Genomic DNA, 23,572 nt, shown 5'->3' with positions numbered 1-23,572 from the left:
TCTAGGATAAGGTTATATGCATGTGAGTAAGGTACTTAAAGTGTCGGGTCCCCAGTTGGAGTTACAAGGAGCTGTGAGCCATCCATCACAATTCTATGAAGCAAACTCAGATCCTTTGCAAGAACAGAATATGTTCTTAACCACTGAACCATCTCTTCGGTGTATCTTTAATCATTTTTTTAGTGTACAGTTTAGTAGCATTAAACATATTTTCTTATCATTTCCACAGTCTACCCATATCTTTTGAAACAAATTCTGGACCCATAAAAATATTCTTTCCCCTTTCTCTTTCATGCTTGGTAGCTGTCACTTTTGCTGCCTGTCTCTGAGTTTGACCTTTCTAGGTGCCTCAAATCAGAGAAATCATACAGTACTTGTTTTATTTTATTTAAGATTTATTCATTTTATATGAGTGTTTATCTGCATATATACATGTGTGCCACAAGTGTACCTGGTACTGTAGATGTCAGAAGGGGCATTGAATCCTTTAGGATTGAGTTACAGATAGTTAATAAGCTACCATGTGGATGCTGGGAGCTAAATCCATCTCTCTAACCCCAGTACTTGTCTTTTCCTATCTAAATTATTTCACTTAGCATAGTATTCGTTTTGCTTTGTTTTGTTTTTTCGAGACAGGTTTTTGCTGTAGCTTTGGAGCAAGCCTGTCCTGGAACTCGCTCTTGTAGACCAGAATTCACAGAGATCCATCTGCCTTTGCCTCCTGAGTGCTGGGATTAAAGGCATGTGCCACCACTGCCCAGCTTAGTATAGTATTCTTAAGGTTTATGTTGCCAGAATTTTCATTTCAATGATAAATAATATTACCCATATACTATATGCTGAAAATTCATTCATTCATTGGTGGATACCCTGCATGTGTCCTCATTTCAGTGTTGTGGATAATACAGCTGTGAGCATTAGTGTACAAGTAGTACAAACCCCTTTTTATCACGCCAAAAGAAGGAATAATTAGTTGGTCACCTATGCCAAATACAAAATGCTAGTACTTTGTCTATGCAGAGTATTAGATTTTATTTAAATTTTTTCAGCATTTTCTGCCAGCTTAAATTGTGTGTTTAAATACAGTTGTGTTTTTAAAAGTCTGTCTTACAGAAGGCTTGCATGTTGCGTGTGTGTGTGTGTGTGTGTGTGTGTGTGTGTGTGTGTGTGTGTTTACCTCCCCCAGCACAGGTAGTGAATTTTTGCTGGTCCATTAGTGAAGTACTAAACAGTCATGAGTTCTGTTTAGAAATGCGGGGTGATCTATTAAGGATTAGATAAAAGCTGCTTAAGAAATCTCAATGAGCCTGAAGTGAGGCAGACTGTCCCATCTCAGGTGTAACCCTACCCTTAAATGTTACATGATAATATAAAACCATATACACATGTGTGTTCATATATACAAAAGTATATAGGAAAAATTTTAAGAATTTTTCTTCATTCTTAAGAAGCAAAGCATCGCTTTGATTTTTAAAATATGTGTCCTCTTTAAAGAATGTTTCTTTGAGAAACTTTTTATTTTTCTTCAACAGGCATGGCTTTGGGAAGAGGACAGGTTTCTGAAGTGTGGTGTAAAGAAATACGGAGAGGGAAACTGGGCAAAAATCCTATCACATTATAAGTTCAACAACCGGACAAGTGTCATGTTAAAAGACAGGTGGAGAACAATGAAGAAACTGAGGCTGATTAACTGAGACACTGAAGGCTGTGTGGGTTTGTTTTGGCTTAATACAAGGACAATTAAATACTTGGATCACTACATTTTGTTTAAAACTGTCTGGTCAGTGATGGATATATCTTAAGGGTTTTTTTGTTATTGCTAAAAGCATTATTTTTGTGATAGTTTTGTACAGATTTAAAAGTAAAATTATATGCCATTATTTGTTTTTTCAAGACTCTTTATTTTAGTAAAATATATATAGGTTTGTTGAACCCTACCAAATTCAATTCCCCATCCCACATCCTGTTGTAATACAAAAATAAAGCCCGATAAAATAAAAAGTATTTATCTGTGGCTGTTTCTGTTTGTTCTACTAACCTTACAAAATGCCACACAGAAATGGATTTTCTAAAGAATGGATCTGGAATATTCCTTTGTGATTTTTTTGTTGTCGTTGTTGTTGCTTGATTTATGGCTAATGTGCTACTTACTGATTATGTTATTAGGCGGTAAAAGTGCAGAACAATCCATAAGTTCTGACAAACCTGAATTTTCTCAATAGTTTCATCTAAAGGAAGTTTTCACAACAATTTATTCTTTAGAATATTTAATCAAAGAAGACTAATAATTAGCACGTTGAGTTTTATGTGCTGTATTTAAGTGAATAAAAATCTCAACCTATTGAAATATTTATGTTAAAAATGGGGTATTCTGTAATGTCTCTAACTTTCTATCAAAGTGTCATGCATTTTTTTCCTTTTTTCTTGAATATATGTTATCCTATTTGCCCAATAAACAGAAACATTAATAATTGCCGTGTGCTTCCTGACCCAGTAGCTACTGCACATGTTTACCCAGTAACCGTGTTTACCCAGTATGCTGCCAGTTAGTTCCAAAGCTGGCATCTTGGGGCGCAATAAACATATAAGTCAACGTCACCTTAAACATACTTAATAAATCTTCAACTCTAAATTGCTACTATAAAATATTTACTATTTTACCCATTGCTTTAAAAAGTCACAATATGATACATTGTTAAAACTTATCAAAGGCTATTTTATTTTTTAATTTTTAGGATTTATTTAGTGAGTACATAAGTCTGCATGCCATGGCATGCATGAGGAAGTCTGATAAGAACTCAGGAGTATGCTAGTTAGTGTCCTGTCACCTTGACTTGGGGAGAGGAACCTCGATGAGAAAATACCTTCACTAGAATGCCTGTAAGGCGTTTTCTTCACTAATAATTGGTATAGGAAGGTACAGCTCACAGGTAGCAGCTCCACTCCAGGGCAAGTGGTCCTGGGTTGTAGGAGGAAAAGCAATACTGAGCATCTCTCCTCCATGGCTTCATGAGCTCCTTCGTCCTTATCCTGCCTTGTGTTCCTGCCCTGGCTTTCCCTCAGTGGTAGACTGAACCTCGACGTGTGAGATGAAATAAGCTCTTTGCTCTCCAAGTTGCCTTTGATCATGCTGTATCTCACAGCAATGGAGCCTAAGTACAACAGGGAGTGCGTTCTCCCCTACCACGTGAGCTCCAGGGTGTGAGGCTTGGTGGCAAGTTCTTCCACCTGTTTAGCCATCTCATCAGCTCCAAAAACCATTTTAAATTTATTTAAGTGGCTTTTTTTTTTCATATGACTTGTAGCTCTGAACAGAGTTCTACACGGGCTGGAGAGATGGCTCCGTGAGCGAGAGCACTGGCTGTTCTTCCAGAGGACGTGGCTTTGATGGCAGCTCGTAGTTGTCTGTAACTCCAGTTCCAGGGGGTCCAGTGCCCACTTCTGGGCACTGCATGCATGTTGAGTAAGATATATATATATATATATATATATATACACACACACACAAAACATCCATATACGTGAAATAGCTTTTTAAAGAATAATGGAGAAAATAAATTGATCAGTATATCCCTAAAACTTTGTCTTCTAGTCTCAATTCTTGAGTACTTTTTAAAAAAACTTTATTATTGAGGTATAGATTCATATGCAATTATAAGAATCATAAAAACATGTGCCCAGTTTCCCCCCACACTTACACCATCTATACCCACTCCCTACCCCAGCCCCCACACTTACACCATCTATACCCCACTCCCTACCCCAGCCCCCACACTTACACCGTCTATACCCCACTCCCACACTTACACCATCTATACCCCACTCCCACACTTACACCATCTATACCCCACTCCCACACTTACACCATCTATACCCCACTCCCTACTCCCAGCCCTTACACTTACACCATCTATACCCCACTCCCACACTTACACCATCTATACCCCACTCCCTACTCCCAGCCCTTACACTTACACCATCTATACCCCACTCCCACACTTACACCATCTATACCCCACTCCCTACTCCCAGCCCTTACACTTAGCTTCCTCCACTCCTCACCTATCTGTGTGTCTCTACATAATTTGTCATCTTTTTTGATTGTTTTGTATAATTATATAATATGTCATTTTAGTTCTGTGGCTGTTGTTTACACATGAGCTTTATAGTTTCTACGTGTCTATAATTTCCACATCTCCGATTCCTCTAACCAAACTGAAGACTCCAATCCTGTCAGCATGTGATGGGCATTCTGTCACTGCCTTCTTTCTGTGTCCGGGTAGTCTGGCTCTACTGGCTGTGGCCCACCTGGTCTGGGCTGGCCCTGTGCCCACAGATGTCCTTTGTCTTTCCTGAGCATGTTCCCTGTCCTCTGGGTAGTCTTGCCTGGCTTACACTCACTCCCCGTTAGGTTGAGCACCCCTCTGATGCCCTCCCAGAAAGGGGAATGGAGCAGAAACTTCCGTGCTTTGCCTGTCTAAAAACACCATTGCTTTATCCTTGTGTGTGGTGAATAATTTTATTGGAGATGAAATTTTTCCCAGTTATTTACTTTTGGTTGTAAGTTTAGCCTTGAGCGGCTATTTATTTCCATATATTCATTTCCATTTCCTTTTCGAATTTCAAAGGTGTCGCTGCTGTCTTGTAGCTTCAAATGTTGCGTTATAAATTGCCACACACTTTTTAATTACTGGTCCTGTACATATGAACCAGATATTTCCACCAAGAACATTTGGATTCTTTAGTGTTTTGATATCCTAGACGTCCGTTCTGTGTCTGGTGTGAGACTCCTTCAAGAAATCCAATGAGCCAGCCCTCGGTGGACCTTAGAGAATTCTCAGTCTCTGATGGTGGATTTCTCTGATCCTGTGACTGCCTTACGCTTGAATCTTCTCATTTCTGTCTCTTCAGAGCCTGACTCTGTGCGGAAGTGGGGCCATCTATTAGGGAAGTGCTCCCGAAGTCTGGCCCAAGGCTGTCTTGCTGTCATGCTTACTCGGTGACACCTGCGACAGACAGCTGGCTTCAAGTGTATTTTCTCTCAGAGCTTAGAGGTTTTGTTCTGTCAGATTTACAACACCCCCTGATGCTGTAGAGAGTCTGCCTCCTCAAGGATCTTTGTTCCTCTCTAGGTGACCTAATTTTATCTCAGCAAACAGAACCTTCAAGAAGTCACCCTGAACTGAGAGAGATCTCCTGTCGTTCAGAAGAAAGGTTCCCACTGCTGATTCCATTCTCTAAATGATATCAAAATAAGTTCCCGCCACTTCATCTGACTCTTGTTTACCAACGGTCGGTAAAATTTTCTTTCAGTCTTCCAAGCGTGTCCCAGTTCCCTAGGGCACTTTCTTAGTGTGCACCATGTCCTAGGTTCAGTCCTCGGCACCATAACCTGGAGTGACGGTGTACATCTATAATGCTAGCACCTGACAGGTGGAGGGCAGAGAATCAACTAAATAGTGGGTTCCAGGCCAATCTGAGTTACCTGAGACCTTGGGCGGGAATGATGGCGTCGGAATGCATTCAGAGGTTCTGAGTTGAGACTGCCCCCCCCCCCCGCCCCCCGTTCACCTATGTTAGCTTCATAATTTATTTGGGAAGGAAGAGAAGTGAGCTGTATTTCTCACCCAGAACGAAAAGTTGTGTGTTTCTGTCATTACATTTAACTGATTGCTTATGCTCTGAGTGCCCAACCAAACATCCTGGAGCCACAAGCCATTATGAGCCATCCTCCACGGGTGCTGGGAACAAACCCCAGTTCTCTACAGGAGTAATGAGTATCCTCTTAGCTGAGCCATCTCTCCAGCCCCAAAATTCAACTTGTTTTATTTTATTTTATTTTATACTTATTTTGTTTTGTTTTCCATGAAAACAGCCTTGGCAGTTAAATGAAAATACAGTTGCAAATCCTATTGGAGATGTTTGCCACCCCTTTAAGCTTGCTGCTGGCCTTTGGTTGTTACATGATCAGTGCCAAAAATACGCATTCCAGTTGACCGTGTTAGTGAATGCAATTCAGTTCAGACCAAACGAATTAAACCTTTTAAATATTGATTCAATTTTTCAAAGAAAATATTCTCAATTTAAAACCTTCTTCAAAACAAAACCCGACTGAGGTCCTAGGCTGGAGTCTGGGGCATGCTCAGGACCTCTTCTGAAGTAGAGCCTGGGATGAGAACCTGGACCAGCCTCCGCAGATGACTGCAGAATAGCTTGCTATCCTAGATCTGAAAGCACTCCGTGCCATTTGGCTACAACCGTAAGGTAAAGCTAGTAATATTTTATTGCCTGTGTATGAGGTCATAACACTTAGAGGAAGATCCATGCCTCCTACCATATGTACCTCTGGATCTCAGCCCAAACGTGCTGTAGAAAGAAAATTAGTAAGTACACCTCAACTAAACATGAAGTCAGACATTAAAAGATTGTCTGCTTTGGGAACTAAATTTTGGAAACAATCTTAGCTATGCATGATGAAAGAGTGCTTAGAAATAAAGCAACTGACTCCTTCATTGGTGCCAAAATTTCAGGAAAAGTGTAACGTTTTAAGCAGTTTCTATCTACCATGGATGTTTGCTCTTTTTAACTAACAAGGAAAATTTCTTCTTTAAAAATGTCCTTATCATGGGTGCTAGCTTTTCACTACAAAACACCAATTGAAATTTTAACACCTTTCTCTGTGGAAGATTATTTGTGACAATTGACTTGAAATTAGTTGACAACTTTTAAGGTAATACACGGGAACACTATGTGTAAGAGTCACAAGTAGATGTGGGTTTTTTTTTTTTTTTTTTTGCGAGAAGCTTTTAAGAAATAGGTGGCGCATGTCTTCTACCCCAGTACCCAGGAGGCAGAGGCAGGTGGATCACTGAGTTTGATGCCACACTGCTCTACAGAATGTGTTCAAGGACAGCCGGGGCTGCACAGAAACACTGCTCCCCCACCGCCAAAAAAGAATGAAGGCAAAGAATAGCTGGGCGGGCTGGCACACGCCTTTAGTCCCTGCACTTGTGAGGGAGGCAGAGGCAGTTGAATATCTAGGAATTAGAGGCCAGCCTGATCTACATCGTGAGTTCCAGGATACATAGTGAGATTCTGTCTTTAATTTAAAAAATAAAATAGAATAAAACAAAAAAAAAAAACCAATAATGACAAAATACATAGATACCCTTAAACAGCAACTTACCCAAACCAGAGCCCATGGTAGTGATTCTAGTACAAATAGATGTGCATTCTGTGGCCAAATGTAAGGTCAAGGCCATAGGAGCTTTTAGTATGGTTCTTTAACTCAGTAAAAATAGAAACAAAGAGACTGTGATCCTTGAGAACTACCCCTAAGTTTTCTTTCTCAGAAGCGAAGTGTGGCAATGGAGGATGTCCGGGGACTTGGCACAGTTTTTGAGGGCTTCTGAGGGCTGAGCTCAGGTTGGCAGCGCTCAGCCCACCGGTAAGCGCACTGTGCGGTGGCTCCGAGGCGCTCTATATGAAAATGAAGCGGTGCACTTCCGGACAGGAGCACTGGTCCACCCGCCGCACTTTCTTCCAGGTCCCTTGGCATCGAGGATTGCCAATGGCTTGCCAGCGAAGAGTCTGGTTTCTGAAACAATATTGTAGAAGTGTAGGTTACACTAAAAGCAAACCAAAGCAAATTCCAACCTACACAGTTGTAAATTTTTTTAAAAGATCTATAGAGTTTTAATTTGTGTGCATGATTGTTTTGCCTACACATATGTGAGTGTGTTGTATGCATGCCTAGTGACCACAGGGGCCAGAAGAGAGTACTTGTTCCCCTGGAGCTAGGTTGTTAGCCTCTATGTGGGTGCTGGGAACTGAACCCAGGTCCTCTACAAGAGCAACAAGTACTCTTAAAGGCTGAGTCATCTCTCCAGCCCTAATGTGTTGTGGTTTGTTGTTGATTTTACAGATAATGTGCTGGCTAGTGTATGTCAATCTGATACAAGCTAGAGCCATTCAGGAAGAGGGAACCTCAATTAAGAAAATGATTCCACCAGATTGGCCCCTGGGCAAGCCTGTGGTACATTTATTAAGTTGATGATGGTGTGAGAGGGACCAGCTCACTGTGGGTAGTGCCAGCCCTGGGCTGGTGGTCCAGGAAGCTATAAGAAAGGCTAGGAAACCCATGGGGAGCCAACAAGAAAGCAGCACTTCTCCCTGGCCTCTGCTCCAGTTCCTGCCTCCAGTTCTGGCCCTTACGTCCCTCAGTGATAGACTTAGATGTCAGGTTAAATAAACCCTTTACTTCCCAAATTGTTTTTGATTACATTGTTTTACCAAAGCAATAGAAGCCATTTCTAAGATAGATAGTAATCACACAGTTTCAAGTATATAACAAATCAGTTTTTTAAATTATTTGTTCATTTTTATTTTATGAGTATGGGTGTCTTGCCCAAATGTATGGCTGTAGGAGCCAGAAGAGGGCATTGGATCCCCTGGAACTGGCTTTATAGATGGATGTGAGCTGTCAAGTGTGCACTAGCAATCAAACCTGGGTCCTCTGGGAGAGCATACAGTGCTCTTCACCACAGAGCCACCCCCTTCTCCAGTCACCAGGATTTCTCTTTCTGGGATCCTGTCGATGGGAGTCACCAGTTAGTCCCTACTCAAGGACACCCGTGTTCAGAGAGTTGTTCGGGGTGTCCTCGTCCATCTCTTCAGGGCACTGCACACAGGACAACAGTGTGCTGTGTGTGTTTAAGTTGGGAGGGTCTCACCAAATGACCACTTTCATTCTATTCCAATTCTTTGACTCCATAATGAAAAATGGAAGAAGTATAGAAAGCAAAGCCAGAGAATTAAAAATATTCTTAATTAAGTCACTTGTATAGTAAGCAGGGTTTACGTACTTTCTTTATTGGGTACAAATTGAATTATAAATTCATTTAAAGTCAAAATAGAGATGAGGTATTCAGAAAAACATTAAATCCAAGTATTAGGTTTCATTTGCTATGAATTCCTCACCCCCTTTATTGCTCATATGGTGAGCTCAATCGAGACCGCCAGGCACAAGCGACTAATAAACATGAGCCAAATTATTAAATATTAAAACATGATGGGAGTATGATTCACTGGAAAGGTCAGTGTTTTACTTTTCATCTATTTTTACCAGCTACACCTGACATGCTGAAAACCATTACGTGTGTGAATAAATTGGTCCTTGTCCATAGCGGCTCCGGTGTTTCCTTCTTCTAGCCGTAAATGGCATTTAGTGGGTCTCACTCAACGTGGGTGCAGTCCCGGGAGAGGCTTGTGGGGAGACGCAATGTCTGCAGTCACTGCTCTCGAAACCCTACCTCAGGCACAGCAGATCTGAACGGTTACTAGCGCCTCAGTCACCTGGGCAGGGCCAGCACAGTATTCACCCCTTTGTTTGCCTGCCCCCTCTGTTTGAATGGGACTTGGGAATTAAGGATGAATGTTATTTTTTTAAGATTTTGTTTTTAATTAGATGCGTATGTGCATAGGTCTTTCAGGAACGCAGAAAGCTGAACTGTAGTTACCAGCAGTAGTGAGCCACCCAGCCTGGGTGCAGAGAACTGAACTTGGGTCCTCTGCAAACGCAACACCGACTCTTAACTGCTGAACTGTCTCTGCAGCCACAGCGTTAATGCTTCTAGGAGTTAAGAGAAGCTGGGGATGGCGGTCTATGCTTGTAATCCCAATGTTTTGGAGCCTGATTCTGGAGGATCGCCACGAGTTCCTGGCCACCCTGACCTATGTTGTGAGTTCCAGGCTGCCCTTGGCTAGAGTGTGACCCTATTTCAAACAGCAACAAAGAGAGGATGAAAAATAAAACGGCTAATATTTCATGATGCATGAAATCATACAAAACTTAAATTTTGGTGTTCACAAATAAAATTTTGTTAGAACAAAGCCAAGGTTTAACTCACATCAGCGGCTGCCTTCCTTGCCAGTGTCAGTGAAGAAGAGTTATTCCAAAAGATGTGTTGGCTGAAAAGCCAGGAATAACTGCTTTCTGACATTTTATTTAAAAAGTTTTAGGTCCAGACCTAAGCGATTACTAAACTCTGGTTCACTTGGTCCTAAGAAGTGGGGTCAAGAATGTGGTATTCTGTCTCCAAGCCAAGAGATTCAGATTCAAGTAATCTTTAGTACCTCTGGTACGGTCAGGTTTTTGGTTGTTTTGGGGCAGCTTCATTTGAAATGAGGCCCCCAAACTAAACAAGCCTGTGTCTTTCTGGTCTAGAGAGCATCTGAGTCCCATAGTGAGAACCAAAGCCCTGGACGTGGGTCGCCGGACAGCACCTCGCTGCCACATCCTGCTACTTTTTGTTGATATGCCGCACCCTGCTTAGCTTGTTAGGACACAGAGGACAGGGCCTCAGGGCGAGCAGCAGAAAGCCCTTCGGTCAGCTGTCTTTCCTTACCCGTCGGAATCCAGGCCATCTCCGGAACAGCGCAGGCTCACAGCATTCATAGCTGGAGGCTGACAGTCCACACACACTGTGTATCCCTCTCGGAGATACTGCATCCATCGAGACAGTGGACGGTTGTCCAGGGCACAGTGCAGAGTCAGGGATTCTGTCTTGAACTCCATACAGTATCTGGAACAAAAGAAGTTAAGAGGTCGCTTAGCATAGTTAGACGCGGCCCGTGTCAGTCACACATGGTAGAGACAGTTCTTCTTTGCTTTTGAGGCAAAGTTTCACTGGGTAACCCAAGCTGACCTAGGAGCAATCCTCTTGCCTCAGTCTCTGAAGTGACGGCATTATAAATGTGCCACTGTGCCCAGCACACGTACATGTGTGCACGCACGCATGCTTACATATACACAGACATGAGATTGAGATAAGAGCTCACACACCTCATACTGGCCTCAAACTCGGCAGCATAGCCGAGGCTGGCCTTGCACTCCTCAACCTCTGAACCCCACCCCACCCCAAATGTGCGGGCTGCAAGTGGGCACCACCGTGCTCAGCTAAATATTGTTGTTTTTTTTTTTAACAACTACTAAGAGTTTTATTTTTCAAAACTAGGCATCACTAAACACACAGAGAAGCAATCAATTACGAATAAGTGTGGATGTCACTCTGACTGCACATTAGTAAGAGAGGAAGAGGAGTGTTGGACTCACAGGAAGCAGGGGCCCTGGATTTTCTGTATAGATGTAAGAGGAAGAATAGTAAAGCTTTTAGAAGGCAATATGGGAGAGTGAATGCTATGGATTGAAATTATGAAAATCTTCTAAAATAAGATTATAAAATCACTAGCTAGAAAAAATGGCTTATAATTAAGCTATTTTAAATTTAGAAATTTATGTTTATCAAAAGCTATTACCGAGAGAATTAAAGAAAAACCGGAAAGAAAGATATTTGCAGCAAGCACTGCTAAAATAGCTCATGTTTGCCATTACAGTCTCAGCTCTTCTCGTCACCTCCAGCACTTGGAATCATCCGCTCAGCATTTTTAGAACACTACAGTAAGGTAACGCACTAACTCCCTGTGGCTTTGGACTGCTAGCAAGATCAGTCCCCCTTTTTGCACCCATTTTATATCCTCTACATTTTCTTTTGAATTTGTGACTGTGTGTGTTTTTAAGATCTATTCTAAATACAAGCACGCCTACAGCTCAGCTTTATCTTAGCATTTCCTCAGTCAGATGTCCTACCAAGTGTGTCACATGGTGACAAGGCCAACCACCAACAACTCCCCCAACTGCTGCGGCTATTCACCTCCTTGGTGCTTCCATGAGAATTTTAGACTTTTCTAGTGAAGAATGTCGCTTAAGTGTTGATGGTAATTATTATACTGAATCATATATCACCTTTGGTAACATGGCCATTTTTACAATATTAGTTTTGCTGTCCCAAGTTCTGCTCAGCTGAATCTTTTAAGAACAAAAATTCGAGTTTCAATAACTCATCGCTAGTAAACAGCCTGGAGACCTGAAGATGTGGCTGTTGGGTCTCCTAATAGCCCTCTCTGATGGAAGAAGAGAGGATGCGGGTAAGCATGGAGGTGCCTTCCAGCCTGTGCGTGAGGTGTCCCTGAGATGCCCTCCGAATGAAAGTGTGTCAACTCTCAGATTCACAAACCAGCTCATGGAAACTTCAGAAGCTGCTGGGCATGGTAGTGTGCTCCTTTAATCCCAGACAGGCGGATCTCTGTCAGTTCCAGGCTGGCCTGGTCTGCAGAGTGAGTTCCAGGATAGCCAGGGCTACACAGAGAAACCCTGTCTTGAAAAGGAGGGAGGGAGGGAGGGAGGGAGGGAGGGAGGGAGGGAGGGAGGGAGGGAGGGAGGGAGAGAAAACCTGGCAGTAATTTTCAAGTAAATTACCCAGCATCCTCAGTTTGTGTAGACCACTGTGGAGATGCAGCTTGTATTGTTCTCTTCTTGTTGAATGCAGAGCTGGTTATAAAGGCAGGAACTAGAAAAGGAAGAATTACACTGTATTCGTGCAGTCAAAGTACTCAAGTTTCCCAAACTAGATTCGATGCCTGTCTGAGATCTCTATTTCCAAGTCCAAAGATCTTAGTGGCACAGTATCAAGAGAGATTGCTACAGCATCTTCCGAAGCAAACTGAATCAGTATTTATATGCATCTGATAACCACAGAGGGGACCAGAGACCTCTGCTGAGCATAGTGGCCTCCAGGCATGAAAGAGAGAAAGGCAGTGAAAAAGTAGTTCGAGACTAGATGGGAGAAGGATCAAAGAAAGAGGAGGGAAAGGAGAGAAAACAAGCAGTGAAATGAGAAAGAATGAAAGAAGCAAGCATGGGTGCCCCCAAGCCTCTTGAAAACCACAGCCTGGCAGCTTTGCCCCCACAAATCCCTACAACTGAATGTAGAGCTTGTGAAAAGTGAGCAGGGGTGAGATGTGTCCGGATGTGCATTGGAAAGCAGCTCAAAGTCCACTGCACAGTGGATGCAAACTGTTTCTGAACATGTGCTCCCGCATTGCATTGCTCGGCTCTACCACAGCCTTGATTCTGAGTGGGCACTTTGCACTGTGTATGCCTTCACACCAGGAAATGCTGGCGGAAACACCAGCTCAGCTTCGAGGACATTGTATATTAAGGTTTGCAGTGTTTTTAAGATGGATGCAAAGTCTTCTTATTAAAATATAATGGCTCAGTTACAGTAAACAAGGCCTTGATGTTTTCATAGAAGCATTAACACACAAAAAAGAAGCCCTGATTTAGAGAACAATACCAAGGGAAAGAGGTTGGGGCGGGGGAGATGGCTCAGATGGCAATGTGCTCGCTGCTGCACAAGCTTGAGACTTCCACGCTTAGCAATCACATTAAAAAAGAAAATCTAGACATGGCAGCAACTCCTATAGAATCCTAACACTGGGAAGAAAAAGACAAGAGATCCTTGTGTTTGCTGGCCAGCCAGCCAATCAAGCTAAATCGGTGAGCTCCAAGATCAATTAGAGACCCTGTCTCAAAAAGTAAGATGGAAAGAGGCTGAGGGAGACACCCAGCATCAACCTCTGGCCTCTCTGCACACACAAACACACACACACACACACACCACATATATACACAGACCCACACACACATGCATACACACACGACACACACACACACACACACACCCGACACACACACAGACACACACACATACACACACACCCGACACACACACATACATACACACACACACACAACACAACACAGTCAACTGTATATGTTCAGTACAGACAATTTTTCCCTAAATATGTCCAGTCCTGCTTGGGTGAATCTACAGATGAACAGAGCCTGTGAGGACTCAACAGCCTCTCCTGCCTTTTGCTCCAGAAACTGAACAATCCAGATAAGAGCAGATACAAGTTGGCATTGGGTTCTGAGATGCTCAAGTCCTTAGCGTGAGCAAGCTGGTGTGAGGACACTGGTTCAAAGAGGAAAAGCAGCTTCATAATACATGTGCACCTTCCTGGCTCCTGCCTGCCACAAGATGGCAGGCCTTAATTCCTTTTCAGATTTTCTTTCTTTCTTTTTTTTTCTATTTCTCTCTCCCTCTCTTTTCATTTTAAGAGAAGTAACCCTTTCTTGACATGTTCCTTATATAAAACCAGTGGAGTTGGTTGTTTTGGAAGCATTAGTCAGAAACCAAATCCCACATCTTTACCTGACTCCTCAGATTCGTCCTTGGCTCCTTGTGTTGCAGCAGCAGCAGCAGCAGCAGCAGCAGCAGCAGCAGCAGCAATCAGCAGCAGCCACAAATGCAGATGCACCAGCCAAGAACACCTCAACCTTCCTAAGTTTTCATAGGTGAAGCCAGGACCAGTGTATACAAGTGTGTGCTCATGCAAGAGGAGGGGAGGGGACAACTTCAGAGGTCAGTCTTGTCTACCTTGTTTTATGAGACTGCTCAGCCTCTCTGCTGAGGCTGGCTGGTCAGGGTGGCCACTGATCTTTAGAGATCATGTGTCCCCGTCTTCTTAATACAGGCATTATAAGCACATGCCCACCATGCCTGGATTTCACCTTCTGATCTTTAGGGCTTCCTGTCTAGGGACTGCCAATGTAGCTCAGTATTAGAACATTCTCTTAACATGAATGAGGCCCCGAGTTCTATCCCTTGTACTGGAAAACAAACAAACAAACAAACAAACAAATGTGTGGTTCGTATATATAATCCTATGACTCAGGAGATAAGGGAATGAGGATCAGAGGTTCAAAATCATCCAAGACTGCAGGAAACCATATATTCATGATTATTTTCTATGTTGATAGTCTATGTTATTTTTTGTTTGGGGACAGAGTCTTTCCATGTAGCCCAGGCTGATCTTGAACTCCCAATCCGCTTGCCTGAGCCTCAACAGCCCTGTCTTATGGCACATCTTAAAAACAAAGCAGTCCCTCAGGATCCCGTTTTCCCTTGCCCCAGCGGCCGCAAGGTTTGGAGCCAGGTTATCCTTCCCCCACGCATGAGTTCTGCACACAGTCCAGGAGCCAGATGGCCTGCGGCACTTTGAAGCAAAGCCACTCTTTAATAATAACCCACATGTTTAATTTTCATATCTTGAGGGTTGTAAATAATTTAAAAGTTATTTTTGCCCTCAGCCCCACCCCTGCTTCTGTGTGGAAACCTCAGGACAGTCTCTCTATAAGTGACGGCCCCCTTCTTTTTCCCTTGCTGGCAGCAATACTCAGGTGTAATATGGTCTTTGTTCAGAGGTCATTCTCCAGCTCTTTGGCAACCTATGGACCCAACATTGCTCACTTTTACAGCAAGTTTCACTTTTAAGAAACATGGCCCTGCAAATATTTCCTTTGAACATGAAAGGAAATGAAATTTGCTTTGAGAGTTTCATAAGCCCTCTGACACAAGGGCATGCCACAAAAAAGGAAAAAAAAAAGAGCGGGCCGCTCTGTACATACCGAAGAGAATAAAAGGGAGATTTGGCAAACAGCCCCTACTCTTTTGTGGGGAGGAAAATGCACATAAACCTCATTAATGTGCAGTGGTTCCGTTTTTTAATATTTATATAAAGTATCTTATACCTTAAGTCAAACAAGAAAACTCATTAAGAAGAGAGTAATCTTCATGGGGCTTTTATATTTTGTCTTAGTCACCAGATCCATAATCCTAATTTTAATGATGCAATATGGAGGGGAGCAGCACAGGGGTCGTGGCCATGGGCTCCTAGTTTTCGCTCTGAGAGCCCTGCAGTTGCCTCCCAGAACTCTATTGTCTTCGTAGTGTGCAAGCCCAAGATAACGACTTGTCCTAGTCCTGTGGAAAACAGAATGAGGCATCTGGCACCCTCAAGATGTCTAAGTCCCGATCTCCAGGATGTGTGAATGCCTGAATGTTTGGTGTTACGTGGCAAAGAGGGATTAAGTACACAGATGGAATTCAAATCGCTAGGCAGTGGAATCTGAAACAGCAAGGGCTCCATCTTCTAGATGTGTCTCAAGCAGTCACAAGGGATGGTTCATAAATCTGGTGGGAGGGAGACCCGACTTCAGAAGGAAGGCGTGGGTAGATGCAATGTGGGTAGCTGCGGAGATGGAAGGAAGCGTGAGGTAGGGCTGTACTTCATCTCCAAAGGTGAGAAAACATGCTGGAGAGATGGTTTAAACATTAAAGGCGAGGCCCACAAACACCAAAAGATGAAAAATGTTGAAAGCAAGCTGGCCCCTCAGGCCCCAGGATGTTACACAGCCCCACTGATACCTCAGCTGTAACCTAGTAAAACCCACCAGATTCCTACAGAACTCTAAGATAATACATTTGTATTGCTTAAGCCACCAAGTTGGTGGCAGCTTAACTTCTGAGATAGGAGGTGAGTGTGCACACCGTTAGTGCTTTTCTAGAGCCTGCCCCCCTGAGAGAGAGTCTCTGCATTCCACCACAGTCTGCTGTCTGGATAAGCTGAGAATTACCCCATTCCTAATCCTGATTCCGTTCAGATAAAATGACTTTCTTCTCCTTCTATATCTCTGTTTTCCCATTTTACTGTGAGCAGCAAGGAGACTCAAGGCTGTACCTTCAGCACTGTGCTCAGAGTTCTCCTTGGCTCGTTCATTATCACTTTCAACTACTTCCCATGTAACTGGACGATACACTGCCATGCTTTCTGCTCCCGTATCTCAGAAATGTCTTTTCATCCACGACAAGCCTGGAATGACTTTCCCAAAGAGCCTTCACTAGCTTCAATCCAGACAGCCCTGTGCTGAATTCTGTCCCTCAGAACAAGAAGAAGGCATATGTGTCATATTAAGGCACGAAGTTTCTGGGGATATGTTACAGTAGCCATGGGCATGAATATGATCCTCGTAGGATTCCTGTGAAGACTGATTCAAGACCGCTTATGAAATCTCTCTGAACTTGGTGCACGTGTGTGTGTGTGTGTGTGTGTGTGTGTGTGTGTGTGCGCGCGCGCGCGCGAGTCTGTAATCCCCACCCTTGGAAGGTAATGACAGAAGGATCAGAAGTTCAAGATTATCCTCTGCTGCAAATTGAGTTTGAAGCCAGCCTGGGCTACATAATCATGATCCAACCTCATAAAAAACAAACAAAAATTTGTGCCGGTTAAAAGTAAGGTATAACGACACCTTGAGCTAAGGCTCATGCTCTGTGTACAGGAACTCTGGGAGATGTGGGAAGTAACAATGGGTACCCATGTGACCATGTAGCAGGACAAATGCACTGACTACTGCTCCCACATCAACCTGAGAACCTTACTATAATAGTGGTGGGTGCCTGCCAGAGTGTGTGTGAGGGTTAGAGGAAAACTGGCAGGAGCTGGCTCTCTCCTTCTCCTGTGTGGGCTCCAGAAACTGTCCTCCAGCTGGAGAACCTTCTTAGCACAGTGCCCATCAGTGAACTGTAATGAGCTGTGGTGCGCTTGCTGTTTGGGTTCGAATCTCTAAAACCTACCACAGACATGGCATGCACAGGTACTCGGTGTTTAATGAGTGAGAGATAACCAACTGGATGAGAATGCAAGAGAGATCTGGCTATGACATGTGCCAGCCCATTGATCACTAGGATTGGTTCAGCTTGTCTGGCTCGGATAAGCAGGCGTCCTGTTCCTCCCTCAAAGCTCCCGTGAGCATCCTTTCTTTAGCCGTGTGCTTAGCTGAAGAGGAGGACCTCTCCTGAGAGAGGAGGATTGGTGAGAGCAGCTGTGCTCCCCTGCTGGGTCCTCCACACCAGCTCGGAGAGTCAAACAAACCCTGAAGAACCCTGCAGACGGAATGCTCAAGTTACTGTTTCATGTCCCTCTTTCCTCCGAGTTATGTATACTTCATGAACACTAGTGATTTTACTGAGTTTTTTCTGGGTTAGTGGGGGGTAAGTTGTTTAATTAAAGTGAGGAAACCCTGCATTTTCTATCTCTCTCTTTGCGGAGTGAAGATGTCTCAACCATCGTCAGTTCTAAAAAGTTGTTTGGTAGAGAAAACAGTTCCCTCCGTTCACATTGTTATCACAGAAGAAGATAAACTTGGAAAACTTTGGCCAGCCATGATGCAGGCAGAGGTGTGAGGCCATGTTTGAGATATTCTGAAACTCTGGTGAGTGTTAGACACTCCAGAAGGGTTTGTTACAACTCAGACAGAATTCTGGACCCACCCCAGGAATTCTGATCCCATGGATCTGAGTCAGGCCCCAGGAACTTGTATTTCTAAAGAGTTTCTAAGTGATCCAGAGATTCCTGGCCCAGGATCTGGTGTTAGGAACCACCACAGTGGAATATTGGATGGCTCCATGCTCCCCAGACAGCCTGAGTGCAGTCTTCACTACCATCCACGGGGGGCGGGACCTTGAGGACCAAAGTTGAGACTAAAAATGTGACGATTGCCTTCTTCTTTGCAAACTATGAGGTTGTTATTTATGAGTTTAGGAAGGGAGTGTAACACAAAGTCAACACAAGTCTTTAAACAAGGCCAAGGGTAGCTTTAAGATGTAAGAGAAAAGACAGTTGCGTCAAATCCTTAGTGGGGTGTGGTGTCAGGAGCCGTGAGAAGGGACATTTGGGACCAAGTGGATGAGGGCGTCAGAGAAGGAACATCTGGAGCTGCTGGACAGAGGAATAGGCACCTCCAGGCGGAAAAGAGACTGTGCAGGGGTCTGAGTAGCCGCCAGGTTCTCCCGGGGACACACTGTCCCTGGGTGTATGATGATCACACGTCCTGGTGCTCGCATCTCATTGCCCATAACGTTTTCTTAACTTTCTTACCAGGGCTGCAGACTGGGAAATGATACACAACAGCCTGGGTGTTGAAGAAACCCTTCTAGCAGACAAATACCATGAATAAAGCAGAAGCCCTTCCTGTGAAGTAGATTCTGGGTCTTAAGAGCCACCAAAACCCAACAGTCACACAGCTGCCATCTTGTGGTGCCTGTCATGTTGTGTTTCTGCAGAGGGTTGTGGAGGAACACAGATGTGAGCCTTTTCCACCTTGACATTTCTAATCCACACGCCCCTACCCCAGAACATATGAACTCACTGAGATGGACCCCGGCGGATGCCACCCCAACGTGGTGGCTTATGACATATGGCCTGGACTGAGTATGAACCACGATTGCTTCTGTGAGCCGGCCCTTTGGAGCTGCGTAGTTATTTCTCCTTAAGCTGAATGTGACTACTTCATTAAGGAGAGGCCTCCACTGCACCCCTCCACAGTGCCCCTCCACTGTACCCCTCCACAGCACCCCTCCACTGCACCCCTCCACAGTGCCCCTCCACTGCACCCCTCCACAGTGCCCCTCCACTGCACCCCTCCACAGTGCCCCTCCACTGTACCCCTCCACAGCGCCCCTCCACTGCAACCCTCCACAGTGCCCCTCCACTGTACCCCTCCACAGCGCCCCTCCACTGTACCCCTCCACAGCGCCCCTCCACTGCACCCCTCCACTGCACCCCTCCACTGCGCCCCTCCACTGCACCCCTCCACTGCGCCCCTCCACTGCACCCCTCCACTGCACCCCTCCACTGCACCCCTCCACTGCGCCCCTCCACTGCGCCCCTCCACTGCGCCCCTCCACTGCGCCCCTCCACTGCATCTCTCCACTGTGCCCCTCCACTGTGTCCCTCCACTGTGATCCTTTGTGATCACAGATCTGGTCACAGTGGTCCCTATAGAAAACACCTCAGTGGCTTTCCTAGGCTCTTCAGAAAAAGACAAAAATCTAAAAATAGAATTCTCTCTAGTTCAAAGCTTGCTGGTCCCAATCCCCCAAATTTTCCACATCCATTTTTTTTTAAAATAGCTCAACAAGGGCTTGGGGGATAACTCAGTGAACAAAGTGCTTGAGGATTTGAGTTGATTCCCCAGAAACCACATAAAAACAGCCAGACATGGGGGGAAGGTTGCAGCACTGGGAAAGTATAGAGAAGTCGACTCCTGGTGCTCAATGGCTGGTCAGCCCAGTTTATATGGTCAGTCCCAGGCCAGTGAGAGATCTTACTGAAAGAACAAGAAAAACCGATACCTGAGGGATGACCTCCGAGGTAGTCCTGTGACCTTCACAGGCATGCATGCACATTCACATACATGCACATTCATAGGCACCCAAACATACGAGGGCACACACCTTAACCAGTCAAACAAGCAGCTTATTAGCCATTTAGGGTTTGCCTGATTGCTTACTTGCATACCTGTGGCATTGCACCTAGAATCCACTGGTCATCGATTTGTAGACTCTGGCTGCCTCTGCCCTTCATACTTCCCTCATCCAGAGGCCCCTCAGAGCCGTGTGGAGTCCCCTCACTAAGAGCACTCTCCAGTCCTTCTACCTGGGGCGCTACTGTGCCCTCCTCCCCTCTAGATAGCAGCCCACCCTCCCAGAACAAGGTGTGCGGCACTGTGAGGATTTCCTTCTCTTACTCTGCTCCGGCATTGGCCTTTTAGGATCGTCTCTCACGGTCCCATGTTGGCCCGGATCAGCCCTTGTCTACAACTGACCATCAGGTTTAAGCACACTGGTCTCTCTTCTGGGCAGCTCAGGATTTCTTGGCCTTATCCCCAAGGAAACCCCAGCCCCCAAGATTAAAGGGAATTACAACATCACTCCTGCTTACAGGTCCTTGCATGACTAATTCCATTGCTTCAATTGGACAAATTACCAGATAGAGATTTCTAGGATTAATTTCCTGGGGACATCGATGATTCTGTCCCTTTCACTGATCTGCAGTCATTGAGACTCTGGGCCTCACGTCAACTTTCTTCTGCACCACAACCCAACATACAGCCCACGTCTGGCACCAAGTTGACTCTAAGCAAATAGTACTTATATATGGAAAAGAAACTAATGAAATTACGTGATAAAAATTATGCTGATGTAAAATTTTCCAGGTTCTTATGAAAAACATATGGACTCTTCTACCCAGGAAAGCCAACATTTTGCCGCACTGGGTTCAGCCCAGCTCAGCATATTGGTGCCGGCCTCTGTTTATTCCTCTGTGAGCCTCACACAGGTCCTGGTACCTTAGTGACCCAGCTTCCTAGCTCCCCTCATGGCCTCATGAGCTACTCACATCACATCCGCCTTTCTTTTTCTTTCTTTCCTTTTTTTTTTTTTTTTTTTTTGAGATGGGCTCTGATTATGCTGTCCAAGGAGGCCCCGAACTCTTTGATGTAATGATCTTTCTGCTTTCTGCCCTGTGGTATCTTGGAGTACATGCGCCTGCCACTGCACCTGGACAAAATTGCCTTTTCAAATCACTCAGTCCGGTCAGCATAAGAGAGGTGAGTGTTTCAAAAGATCATTTTTATCAGCCAGGTGGTGGTGGAGCACACCTTTAATCCCAGCACTTGGGAGGCAGTGATGGGCAGATCTCTGTAAATTCAAGGTCAGCCTAGTCTAGAGAGCTACATCCAGGACAGCTAGGGCTACACAGAGAAACGCTGTTTCAAAAAATCAAAAAAAATTATTTTTATCACTGTTTCAAAATGTATCACTTTGCTGTCATAGCTCATATTTGTTAGTGTGTAAATTAAAAGTTCTGTTTAACCAGAACTCACACTCTACATGAAGTGGGTCACCCTGGCTAGATGATTGCTAGCCTGTGTGAAGTATCACCGTCTGATGTCCTTTGTCACCAGCTTGATTGATTTGCTGAAAACCCAATGTGTGCACGCGAGCGCTGGAGTAAACACCACACGCATGCGTGTGAGCGATGGAGTGGTGCTCGGCGGTAGAATATTTACTTAGTGTAAATTCAGTAAAAGGGGTAAGGGTCGGTCAGCTGGGCGCATACTCATGTGGTTTATTAGTGAGCCCATGCAAAGCTGCAAGGACCATCCCCTTAAAAACACAAAAAGAAAACAAAGGAAGGAAGAGGGGGGGGGGCAGGAAAGAAAGGAAGAAAGGAAGGAAGGAAGGAAGAAAGAAAGAGAGAGAGAGAGAGAGAGAAAGAGAGAAAGAAAGAGAGAAAGAGAGAAAGAAAGAATGGAAGAAAGAGCCACTGAAGGAAGCAAGGGAAAGAGGCCTGTGTGCAGCTGGCTATTGATCCCTTTAATAAGCGCTTCCTGAGCTTCCTATCTGCTTTAAGCAGACTGCTCCCTCCACCTCATGGAACTTTCCCTGCACAGAGCATGACCTTTCAGGAAGTGGCCTAAAGTCATCAAAAGCAACAAAGGCAGCAACTATGAAACTCAGTACCAAAGGAATGCCCGCAGTCCCGGCCCTGCGATGAGGTGTACTCCAGGCAGCCGGCTCGCTCTTCCAGGGGTGGGCAGGGTGCTCCTCCGTTCAGCGGCTGCTGTTGCACTGTACGCCTGCGCACACGCGTGGTGGGCTGGCATTGACCGGCACAGCCACTCCAGGGACTCCATTCTCCCACGAAGCACGGGCGAGCTGGAAGACAGAAGGAGAGCGTGCTCACCTGAGTAAACCCAGCCTGCCAGGCTGTTCCTGCCCATGCAAACACAGAGTCTATCTAGCTCGTGTAAACTTCATAAACTCAGTCCAGAGACATGGGCTCCACCCACCCTGATGGGTCACTGATGATTAGGTACTTCTGAGGAGGTCCAGGAAGCCGACAGTTGGCCAGGGACACATTCCACGTAAATTGCTACAGAATACTTCCTCATGCTCCTGAGCTTACAAAACTTGCTCTTTTCTTTTCCTTTCTTTTCTTTTCTCTTCTTTTTTCTTTTCTCTTCTTTTCTTTTCCTTCTTTTCTCTTCTCTTCTCCTTTCTTTCTTTCTTTCTTTTTCTTTCTTTTTCTTCCTTCCTTCCTCTCTTTTTCTTAATAGTAACCTTTATCCCTGCCCCTGATCTTAGCATGATTTTCTTTCCAGATTATATTATCACCCTTACCTATTTATGGAAGATGGTGTGCTATTTCGATACATGTATACAATGTGTAATGATCAGATGAGTCGTTGGTAAATCATTTTTCTTAAACACTGAGCATTTCCTCTATGGGGCACTGATAGCCATTCTGGTTGACAGCCACAGTCACCCAGCTGTGCTAAAGAGCATTAGGAGTTATTTCTCTTAACTGCACCATGATCCCTTAGCCATCCTTTCTCCATTCCCCTCCTCCCTCCTTTCCCAGAACATTAGGAACAGTAATATACATTCACTGTAAAAAAAAAAAAATGGGAAAAATAATTATAGAAGCAAAATGTACCTTACCCAGTCATAATCCCAGTACTTACTGATCAATTCTTTTAGGAAACGTAATAACAACGATGGTGTGACTCAAAGGTAATATAAACAAAACAGACACAGAAATCCGTGGGACAAAGCAGACAGCCCCGCTGCAAGTCCGCGCAATGACAGCCACCTGATATTTTACAAAGAAGGCAGAAGTACTCACTGGAGGAAAGACAAGTGCTAAGTCCTTTCCCCTGAAATGGCAGTGCTGGTGACACTGTCCTAAACAGTGGCTCTGGCTGCATAAACAGAAGGGTTGCTATTGGGTAAACAGGCCACCCATAACCAGGAACCACCCGTAACCTTCCCCCAACTCCATCTGGCAAGGGCACCGAGAAGAGATCAGCTGAGACAGCCTGTGTCAGCTCACATCCCCACCCACTGGCTGTCATATAAAATCTGCCCGCATTGCTATCGTTCTGCTCTTTAACTGATTCTGGGGAAATTGGATGTCTACATAGAGA

General features: G+C 44.6%; 2 protein-coding genes across 3 annotated transcripts in view; one reads left to right on the top strand and one right to left on the bottom strand.

Annotated features, from left to right (window-relative positions):
- Terf1 (telomeric repeat binding factor 1) overlaps positions 1 to 2,471 on the top strand; it is a 36,238-nt gene extending 33,767 nt beyond the window's left edge. For both annotated transcript variants that reach the window (XM_038348375.1, XM_038348374.1), the window contains one exon: positions 1,533 to 2,471. In XM_038348375.1, the coding sequence (XP_038204303.1) occupies positions 1,533 to 1,694 (162 nt within the window). In that variant the 3' untranslated portion in view covers positions 1,695 to 2,471. The remainder of the gene's footprint in view (positions 1 to 1,532) is intronic.
- A 5,008-nt stretch (positions 2,472 to 7,479) lies between these two features.
- Sbspon (somatomedin B and thrombospondin type 1 domain containing) overlaps positions 7,480 to 23,572 on the bottom strand; it is a 29,725-nt gene continuing 13,632 nt past the window's right edge. Inside the window, exons 2-5 of the mRNA XM_038346909.1 lie at positions 22,107 to 22,301; positions 12,317 to 12,407; positions 10,407 to 10,583; positions 7,480 to 7,597 (exon numbers count right to left, since the gene is read on the bottom strand). Coding sequence (XP_038202837.1) covers positions 7,480 to 7,597; positions 10,407 to 10,583; positions 12,317 to 12,407; positions 22,107 to 22,301 — 581 coding nt within the window. The remainder of the gene's footprint in view (positions 7,598 to 10,406; positions 10,584 to 12,316; positions 12,408 to 22,106; positions 22,302 to 23,572) is intronic.

This window comes from Arvicola amphibius, chromosome 11 (genome assembly GCF_903992535.2).
Source record: "Arvicola amphibius chromosome 11, mArvAmp1.2, whole genome shotgun sequence".
NCBI classification, from domain to species: Eukaryota; Metazoa; Chordata; class Mammalia; order Rodentia; family Cricetidae; genus Arvicola; species Arvicola amphibius.
Note: the sequence above shows the minus strand (reverse complement) of the source record. Positions and strands in the feature narration are given on the sequence as shown.